The sequence below is a fragment of the Orbicella faveolata genome, unplaced genomic scaffold (genome assembly GCF_042242905.1).
Source record: "Orbicella faveolata isolate gen_17 unplaced genomic scaffold, um_ofav_v1 contig_35, whole genome shotgun sequence".
In the NCBI taxonomy this organism is placed as follows: Eukaryota; Metazoa; Cnidaria; class Anthozoa; order Scleractinia; family Merulinidae; genus Orbicella; species Orbicella faveolata.
Window position 1 is genome coordinate 9,608,337 of NW_028301564.1, and position 10,933 is coordinate 9,619,269.

At 38.0% G+C, this 10,933-nt stretch overlaps 1 protein-coding gene and 1 pseudogene across 1 annotated transcript; one reads left to right on the forward strand and one right to left on the reverse strand.

Moving 5' to 3' along the window:
- Positions 1-2,294: 2,294 nt before the first annotated feature.
- LOC110058104 (uncharacterized) lies at positions 2,295-7,738 on the reverse strand. The gene has a single exon (XM_089273654.1). It carries the CDS (start codon positions 5,836-5,838, stop codon positions 5,290-5,292), a length of 549 nt encoding a protein of 182 aa, XP_089129780.1. The 5' UTR covers positions 5,839-7,738; the 3' UTR covers positions 2,295-5,289.
- On the forward strand, positions 3,832-4,987 carry LOC149103148 (uncharacterized; annotated as a pseudogene).
- Positions 7,739-10,933: the final 3,195 nt, after the last annotated feature.

Sequence of the window (10,933 nt, forward strand, 5' to 3'; positions counted from 1 at the left end):
TTTTCGCCTGATAACTTTCAATTGCCTTGGCAACCTAGTTTTAGAATCCACAGACGTGAAACCACACGTTTCAGTAAAATCGGACGAGAAATTTAGATGTTTTCTTCATAACACCAAAATTCTTCATAACTCCAAAAAACTCCAAAATTACATACACAGGTTTAAGGTTATTGATGCTGCAAAGACGCGAAACTATACATTTCAATAAAATTGAGCAAGAGCTATTGATTTTTGCTTCATAACCTTACATAGCCTCAAAAACTCAGTGTAGATTTTATATGTGGTAACGAGGTAAAACTATGCGTCTAAATAAGATTGTACAAAAACGGTCGATTTTTGCCCCATACCTCCAAATTATCCCAAACACGCAGATTCAAATTCAAGATGTTACAGAAACCATTAATTATACGTTTGAAGTTGTAATTTCTTTCATATTGCGTTAGAAGTAAGTACAACGAATGCGTATTTTTCATTTTATAATTTTTTTCTGACAATAACCAATATATTTGTTTCCCACCTTAAAACTCTTGTTTACCACATTTGGAGATTTTGAGTCTCCAAAAGGCTTTCTTTTACTTAGTTTAGAACTAAAATGGTCAAAATCTTGCAAAGTTATTAAGGTGTAAAGTTTCGACACAAATAACGTCATAAATAATTAACAAAGGAACCGGCTTCGACAAAAGCAACACCAAACGGTTCCCTACAACATCAGCAAGCACAATATAACATCAAAACATCAATAAAGTGTCTCAAGTTTTAATAACAAGGTCCTTTAACAACATGATGGTCAGCAGTGCATCCTTAAACTTTGACCAAGGCCTACGGGAAAGCGATTGTGTTTTATGTGCCAGGAAGTTCCTCTAGTTCCTCACACACCTTCTCTGATAGTTCTTTCGCTTTTGCGCAGTGTTTTAAGGCTGCCAAACAGCAAAAGTAACGGACCAAAAAAGCGTGTACTCACCAATAGAAGGCTCGTGTCAAAGTGTGACCAAAAATTTCCTGATTTTGAAAATTCATACAAGATTTCTGTTACAAGCTAGCAATTTGAAATTTGGCATGATTAGTTATCAATAACAGTGCTACGTTTTTAATGCACTCATAACTTACTAAATGCTGATTATTCATGTGAATTTGATTGCGAGCTATCAATTATACCTACTTTATCCTCTAGCAAAAAAATCCCTCAATTTACTCTGTAAGGTACATGTTTTGGTATGCATATGATATTTGTTCTATTTAAAAAACATTAGCCTTTCTAATTGTTTAATAAAATTATTTTGAATCCCCCCCACCCAAAAAAAACTGTGTTGTTGAGTTTCCTACGTTCCTTATCCTATGGTCAAAAAACGCTCTTAAATTAGGAAAAATGAACAATCCGTTTTTGATTTTAGTACATCTCCACTTTTAGACCGAATTCAATCTTTGTTATTTTGTTTCGAATGAAAGGATCTCTTGAGTTACCTCGTGATGTTAATATTTAACTATCAATCTATGTTATGCCTGAAGGGAAGTTGTAAACAAGTTATTACAGACAAATTATAATGTATTTTTTTAAGTCAACATTGTTGTTGATTTCCCTACCCGCCAGAGAAAATTAACCTAAAAGGCTATTAAAATGCTCGGGTAACACGGTTTTGGATAATATATGTAATCTATGTTTTATACTCTATACATTATACTAGTATTTATACATCAGAAGGTTGTTGATTTTAAATAAAAAGGCAAGTTGATTTCCCTACGCGTCTCCATTTTGGTAAGTTTTGTTAATTTTTCAAGTGCAATATCTTCGTTGTGTTTACATAAAAATTACACGATTTTTCAGTATATTCTGAAAACATAAAGGCTTAATTACCTGTAAAAAAATTGGTGAATTAAATGAAAATATTGAGGCGGTACAGCCTTTAAAAGTTTGAGACCAACTTTTTGAAGAAAAACCTGTTTTCTGAAAAGTCAAAAGTTTGCAACATAATAAATCTGAGACATGGGTTTCAAAAATTGAAACTTATACCAAATGTTAGTATACTAGAACAGTATTAGGTGTTAAAATCAATATTTTCAAATAACATTGATTTAGACTTCTTTTTAAAACCGGTGTTAAAACTAAACCTTGTTTGCATAAACTCACCATTTCGATGATATGTCAAACAATATTATTCGATTTTATGCCAAACATGTGGATCATATTTGGCAGGTCATGATTACTAATCTCAGGAGGTAGTTGGACATCTCATTATATATTTTTGAATTTATGGCGTCTTGAAACATAAAAGTACCCTTTTTTTTGACTATTGAAATTTTACTTTTAATTGCAATAAAATGATCTGCCTTTTTCCCAAAAGTGTTTTATTTAGCGCTTCAAACAGATTTCTTGAGTCTCATGAGACTACATTTGAATTTTCGATGTTTTTGGCTGTTTTTCAAATTTCGGGATTTGTTGATGATTTTCCTTCCCGTCACGCAGTTAAGGCGTAAAAACTCAAAAATAATAAAAGGGTAAGCCTGGAAAACAGTATCAACGTGTAAACCGTCATATATTCTACTAATACTGCTATTTCTACGGAATTAAAACCAATAAAACCAACGCTTTATATTAGATCAAGTTGGGCGTTGTTGATTTCCCTACTCGACCAAAAACCCTATCGTTAAGGTTCAAACATTTTTCCCTTCAACGCGTTTTAATATTTTTACCCAAATTTGGACAGATAGTGTAACTATCACTCCATTATTTGCTGATTTTTTTTTCTAGTCTCACCGTTTTATTCTTTCTAAGTTACAGCTCTTACCCTGAACTCAACCCCCCAAAAATGAAGTGTTTCAAGAGCTCTGAAACCTAGTTCATATCATAGATGTTAAGGCGTTTTTCACGAAAACATTGAAAATTCGATTTTTCGAGGCGAGGGTAAGAGGTCGACGACCCATGTGTGTGTGGTCAAAAATACGCATTACCAGGGTACGAAAGAATTTTTCATTTTAGAGTTTTTCCCGCGAATTAGACTTTTCTTGTTGATTTCCCTACTCGAAAATTTTTGAACGCAGAAATTACAAAACAGAGCACGAACCAATCAAAAATAACCTAAAAATCATAAAATTCAATCCATTATCTATAAGATATTTAATTTTGACGTTTTGCCAGGGTTTCATAAATTTTTTTAGAAATTTTCAAAAAACCCAGGGTAAGGCGTAGGGAAATATATTGTCCGTAAACCTAATTTAAAAATATTCAACAACCACAGCTGCAATATTTATAGGGGGTAATTTCCCTCTCCTGGAGTTAGTATATCTCATTTTGTGTTTCACTCATAATCTAGAGCGTGAAAAGAGACCTATAATAAACCAGTACTGATAGATTAGTTGCTAATTGTTAGTATAAACTAGTATTGATAGCTTTTTATATTTTGTCTTATTGTACAGGGACAATGAGTCTACCGACAGCCCTGTGAGTGTTAAAGATATTTTCCAGTTTCTTACTGGGAAAACTACGAGGCCAATTTTACCTTTAGAGAAGAACAGTTTTGGGATAACAGTAAAATTCATTCATTGCAGCACTGACCACCAAATTTGTTTCGCAACAGTTTCTAGTTGTGCCCTTTGGGTACAGTTACCGGTGGCTGACATGACCACATACAGTGATTTTGAATTTAACATGGATACTGCAATAGGGACCTTAAGATGCTAGACGCGACGCCCTTGAAGAACGCGGTCATATCCGAGAGGGCATGGGTACTAACCGCCACCTTTGCGCAGGGAAAAGAAACCTTAAGATTTACGTTGTGCAAGCGGTGGCCAAAAGAAATCATAACAACAGGTTCAGTCAGAGAATCAGGAAGTTTTATGACGTCGTTTAAGAAAACCCGAGAGCTTTTAGGAGGAGCCTATTTGGCCGACATCATTTCTAACGAAGAATTCGTGCTCCTCTATGACTGCAACTTTTCAGAGAACTTAGAATTAACGTACAAAGAATACGAAAGATTTGACCTTGAAGAAATGCAGATTCAGAGTGTCTAGCGGAGTTCCGTGTGAATAAACACGACCTACCGCATTTACCAGAGTGTTTGCAAATACCTGGTGCTTTCGTATGTAACCAGGACTCCGTTTGTGAGGGTATGGAAGCTGTCTCTATGCTACTTCGAAGGCTTTCATACCCTTGCAGATACTCGGATATGATACCAAGATTTGGCAGACCAGCCCCCGTGTTGAGTATGGTGACCAACAAGGTAGTTGATTTTATCTATGACACCTATGAATGGAGAATCAAGCAATGGAATCAGGACCTTCTCAGTCCAGCACGTCTACAAACTTATGCAGATGCTTTGTACGCAAAAGGTGCAGCCCTTGACAATTGTTTTGGATTTGTGGACGGTAGAGTTTTGCCAATCGCACGACCAGATGAAAATCAGAGTCGTCTAAAATAGAGATAAAAGCGTGCATGCCCTCAAATTTCAGTCTGTGGCGCTATCTAATGGTATCATAGCAAATATGTATAGACTTGTAGGTGGGTAGTATATTTTAACCAATAATAACGAATACCTTAAGAGTCTTGTTAAAACTCAAAGCTTTTCACTGTTGTGAATTTCAGAAGGCAAGAAGCATGATGCGAGCATGTTGGGTGATTCTGGACTGCTTCAGCAGCTACAGCGGTATGTACGTTCTCCAGCAGCTCATCCTATGTACATATATGGGGACCCTGCATACCCCCTAAGGGAACAACTTCAAGCCACTTTGAGAAATGTAGTTCTCACCCCACAGATACGGGCATTTAATTCTTCAATGACCTCAGTAAGGAGTTGTGTGGTGTGGCTCTTTGGTGATATAGTTATTACTTCAAATTTAATGATTTTAAGAAAAACCTGAAGATTGGGCTAGGTGACATTGGGAAACTTTACATAGTATGTGCTGTGTTAAAAAAATGCTCTTACCTATTTATATGGTAATTTCACCACAGAGTTTTTTGTTCTACAACCACCCACTACAGGAGTATTTTGCATAAAACTGCACTAGGTTATGATGGCAATGTTCACAAAGTAGTTTTGCGAGTTAATTATACAGAAACTACCTCAATGAAAGAACAATTAATGGCCTTTATTGCTGTTACCATACATGTAAATAACAAAGAACACAAAATGGATTTCCATTTCAGAATGCTATCAGGCCTTTTAAATTTAACAAGTTCTCGTAACTTCAAGACGTGACATGATCACATGGATATATATAAGTGTAGAACTAACTCAACTTAGTAGAAACAAGTAATCTGAAGTAAACATTAAAGCATATCTCTGGAATGCTTCCTCGTCAACATAAAACGTCTTTTTTTTCTGCAATTTTTTGCATGAGGCCAATCATCAGACTAATAAGTTGATTGCTCTGTTGTTGCTGCTGTTGTTGATTAGCAAGTGCTAGCTCATAAGGCCTTGTTTGCCGCTCGTACTGCTCCCTTCTCGCTTTCTGATCTTCTTGTTTCATTGCCATATTAATGTTTCCTTTTTCCCCGAAAAACTCTATTGTATCATTTCCACCCTTTCTTGACCTCTTCCTCTTTGGTTCTGACGAACCCTCACCTTCTTTCCGTTTCATCGTTTCACTCAGCTTTTCGCACGCGTTCTTTCGGATCTCCTCTCCCATCGCCCTGTCTTCGTCTGTCTTTTTCTTGTTACTCACCAATAAGATATCTTCTTCAGCTGCTTCACACGTCTCGTTGATCTCCTCGAGCGCTCGGTCCAGCTCTGTTTCCTCTACTTCCACTCCGCTATCTCTCCGTTCCTTCTGCATTCTTGCACGATACTTGTCCAGTACAAGTTTAGGACGCTCCCTCACCGATTTCTTTGTGACAAGAAACCTCATTGTAGCGTGCGGATTGAGGTTGTCGGCTATTGTTTCCCACACTTTTCCTCTGTCAACTGCCCTCGCCTTATAACGATACGGTTACAATAACAAAAACCTCCCGAGCAAGAGCAATGTCGTGGTTGTTTGTCCATTCCATTGCCATACTAAAGGAAAATAAAGTAGAATTTCAATCAAACCGTCCGTTGGAGGAATTTTCACTAAAACAATCGTAAAACACGAGTCGATGAAAGATGATGATTTCTATTAAAAATCCACACATTTTTTTTACAAGTAATGGAAAATCATTTTCTAGAGCGGTCCTAACCTATCACAGATTAGTTTAACACGATATAAATCAAGGTGAAATAAGAAATCAAGCAATACTCTGTGTGAGTAAATTTCCCCCAATTTATCTGCTTTTTGGATTCCTTATTGAAGACTTGACGCTCACTTTTCCTTCTATAAGCTCGCTAAAATTGAATTATGAAAACAAAATTGAACCAAACAGTTTATGAATCTATTTCTTTATAATAATGTTTACAAATTTTGTGCAAAACATGTTATTTTAAGGGAAAAAGTCGGAAAATAACTAACCTTTCTGGGAGGCCGCCAAACTCAACTTCATCGCCACCACAACTGAGTTGGAGGCCGTCAAGTGGCGTGACATTTATGCAAATTAAATTGAAGACCTTGGGAATTTACTTCCGGTTGCTGTTGTCCTAAGCCGCGTCCAGGGTATCTAAAGGTCCCTAATAACACACAAAAGACCTTTCGAAGAGTTTAGATGACCTTTTATTGTCTCCAAGCGTTGGCCAAAGCCATTTTTAACAGAATGTTTGAGTGCTAATTAACCGCGCGGTCATGGCCCGAGCGCGGCTCATGGTTTACCCTTGGTTTATTTTTTTAAAATTTTTTATTAACCGCGCGGCCATGGCTCGAGCGCGGTTCATAATCTACCCACGGTTTATTTTTTTTTTTTTTTGTCGGTGACCAGACCCAAACTTCCTCTCGCCCAAATTTTGAGTCACGCAACGTGTGATATTTATTCGTTAAACGCTGCTAAATTGCTACATTGGACAATGACAACATGGCGGTATGTCGTGTGATGCGAAGCGGCGTTCTTCTTCTACTCGTCTTCGTGTTTACAAGAGATCTTTCTAATTCTAAATGTCTTACACCGTTGGTTAACCAAGAAGTCAATAGCTCTGGGTTGGCTGTTGGACAGGAGCTCTCTTCTTTCGTCGGTTTTGAGCAGCCCGTGAGAAAGAAAACTTCTAGTGGGCGCCATTTTGGATTTTCCCTCACTCCTGTCGCCAAGGTTCAGCTTGTCAGGCTTACAAGATCTGTTCTTCTTGCAAGTTTACTGCTTCAGTGCAATGATATCTCCGTGAATCCTGGACCTTCCACTAAAATAACCTGTCCTCGGTGTCTCAAGACGGTCAGAAGAAATCAGGCTTTTGGATTTTGCGTTTTATGCAAATCGCGCTTCCATTTAAAATGCCTGGATGCGAACTTTGAATCTGACTCGACTTGTCATTTCTGCTCAGTTCCATCTTCTGCTGAGCAACAGTTCGATGACAGTCTAAACGATAGCTTTGTTGTACCAGCAACATCTGATGCTATCCTAAAGTTGCGTGGTCTTAAGTTCATCCATCAAAACATCAGAAGCTTGAGGAAGAAGTTAAATGAACTTCGTGTTTTCATAACGCAAAGTCCACGAATTCACATCATAGCTTTAACTGAGACATGGCTCAACAGTAACATTTCGGATGCAGAAGTGTCATTGCCTGGCTTTACACTTTTTAGAAGAGATAGATTGGTGAGGAAAGGAGGCGGTGTAGCAGTGTTTGTCAGTGAGTCAATTAATGCTGTGCGCCGATCTGACCTCGAGATTGATGAATCTGTTTGCATTGAGATTTTTCTGCCTAAATCAAAAAGCATACTGTTTGGAACATTTTATCGGCCACCTTCAGAGTCAGATAGCCAGCCTGACGAAGATTATTTGGCTCGCTTTTACAACAGCCTGGACTCTGCCGCGGCTGAGGGAAAAGAAATTATTGTAAACGGGGACTTCAACTGTGATTATTTGCCTAAGAAACCAAGCTCTGAAACCAAAAAGTTGAAAGAGATTTTTAAAACCTTTGGTTTAACACAGTTGATTAATGAACCAACACGGTCTACGTCAACCACCGCTACACTTATTGACCTGTTTGCCACCACAAATCCACGAAACATTTCTCGAGCCGTAGTTGCTGAATCCTGTCTGAGTGATCATGATATGCTAATTTCAGTTCGAAAGATAAATAACTTCAAAGAACAACCTCGTGTGATAAAGTGCAGGAATTATGCTAAATACGATCCAACTAATTTCTGCAGTGATTTGAAGAAAATCCCCTGGGATGATGTGTTGAGTTCGACTAACGTCGAAGAAGCCTGGTCTTTGTGGAAATGCAACTTTACGGCTGAATGTGACAAACATGCTCCACTAATCGACAAAAAAGTTAGAGGACGTAATTGTCCATGGCTTACACTGGAAATCAAACAGATGATGAGAGCTCGGGATGCCAGTCTCAAGAAATATCGTAGATCAAAATTAGACACCGATTTGGCCGCATATCGATTACTCCGAAACAAAGTCAGTGCAAGGATTAAACGTGCTAAGGAAAGCTATAGTAGATCACTACTTGAAGAGAACAGCGGCGATTCTGAATCTTTCTGGAGGTCTGTGAAGAAAATAATGCCGGACACGAAACAGAAATCTATTCCGACCTGTATCAAGGCAGAGGGCAAGATTGTTACTGATAAACAAAGCATTTCAGAATTGTTTAACACTTACTTTACTTCTGTTGTGAACAAGTTATTTGAATCATGCCGGTATGCAAGACCAGTTTTTAATTCTACAACCGAGGAGCTGTTTACAAAGAATCATTTTGAGTTCACAGCAGTGGGTAAACCGTTTGTGCTTAAGCAACTTAAATGCCTAAAACTCAAGAAAGCTACAGGTCTAGATGGTCTACCTGCTAGACTTTTAAAGGACAGCGCAGTTGTGATAGCTGACTGTGTAAAACATTTGATAAATCTTTCTATTGAAACTGGTGCAGTCCCGTCTGAATGGAAGCAAGCAAAGGTTGTACCTTGTTCAAATCTGGAAACAAAGATGATCTGGACAATTACAGGCCTATATCAATTTTACCGATCTTGTCGAAAATTCTGGAGAAAGCTGTCTTCCATCAGCTACATAGCTACCTATCAGAAAACTCTCTTCTCTCGCCTTAATCGGGGTTTCGCGCAAATCATTCAACTCAGTTGGCCGTTACCTTCCTTACAGATAAAATTCGTGGTCATATGGACAAAGGGCTATTGACGGGGGCAGTGTTTATTGACCTGAAAAAGGCTTTCGATACTGTTCCTCATGACGGTCTTTTAAACAAGTTGTACAGATATGGAATTCAAGACCAGCCTCTCTCGTGGTTTGAGAGCTATCTCACTAACAGGACTCAGAGAGTGTCCATTGAAAATCACCTTTCTTCTGCCGCCAACATCAGTAGCGGAGTACCTCAAGGTTCCGTGTTAGGGCCTCTCTTGTTTATTCTTTACATAAACGATCTTCCTTTGGCCGTTGGTCTGTCTAGTGTTATGTTATATGCCGACGACACCGTTATTTTTACTGCTGCTTCAAAGATTGACCAACTACAGCTGAACTTAAGCCTTGATCTCAATAACGTCTCTAACTGGTTAACAGCAAACGGTCTTTTCCTCAACCTAAAGAAAACTGAGTATGTTTTATTTGGAACTCGGCAAAGGCTAGTCAGATCTGAATCTCATAGTCCGCTTTGCATGGAAGGAAAGGAAGTCAACCAAGTAAAGTCGTTCAAGTACCTAGGAGTCTTGCTAGACGAGTGTTTATCTTTCAACGATCACATAAGCTATTTAAGGTCAAAAGTTGCTAGCAGACTTGGCCTCCTGTCACGATTACGAGGTTGTTTAACCACGGAAGCAGCAAATAAGATCTATTTGTCCACGGTGCTACCGATATTAAGCTATTGTGATACGTGCTTTTGCCCTCTGGGAAGCACTAACAGAAAGACTCTTGAACGCCTGCAACGACGAGCTGCGAAAATCGTATACGGTTTTAAACCTGACATAGCCACGGAAACAATACTCGAGAACCTACGCTGGCCCTCTCTTACAAAAACCATGGAAAAGCACTGTGCACTGTTAGTTAACAAGTGCTTGGTCGGAGAAGTTCCTCTATACTTTAAAGACTATTTCCTGTTACGCTGCCAGAGCGACAACCAACATGTTTTTAACAGATGCACTAGATCGTCAATCACTGACATTATACTTCCTAAATTTCATTTAGATGTCCTAAAAGGTCTTTTTATTATCATGGTGCATGCACATTTAATAGCCTTTCAACGAACATAAAGATTTTACCACCTAAGGAACGTTTCAAGGCTATCTCCGATTTTTTTTCTTAGGTTATTTTTTAGAACATTTTCAATTCTATATCCAATTTTTATGAGAACGCTATTACCTTTTTAAGCTTTTAAATTTTTTAAACATTTCAGCGTATCTTTTAAAGTAGTTAGTTTTTTTTATAGATATATATTATTTATACATGCTCTTTTTATTTTACGTTATACAGGGCCCCCGTTGATACCAGTCCTGCGACTGAAGGGGTCACCCTGTTTAAATATTGATTATTATTATTATTATTATTATTAAAACATTAATACACGCAAAATTTTACGGATATTGTTTTCTTTGTTGTGGGTAAAATATATCTTCTTTTGGTTTTATCGAGGCGTTGAATTCAAACGGAATAATAAATACGCTAAAAAAGGGCATAACAAGCCGATAACATTTCACCGCGTGGCTTTCGGCACGAAAACGAAAATACAGCTTACTTCTGGATAAATTCAGCCTTAGAAGCCAGCAACTGGTCCCAAATTACTTTCTGTATCCTTACAAATGTCCTGACTTCCATCTCCAAAAGATTTTGCCTCAATTTTGAGCAACTAAACATTTCGCCGACGGCGACCGCCATTACGGTGGCTTGCATACTAAATTAGCTAACTTGACAAAATTTTCCCGAGGTGGGGATATGGCC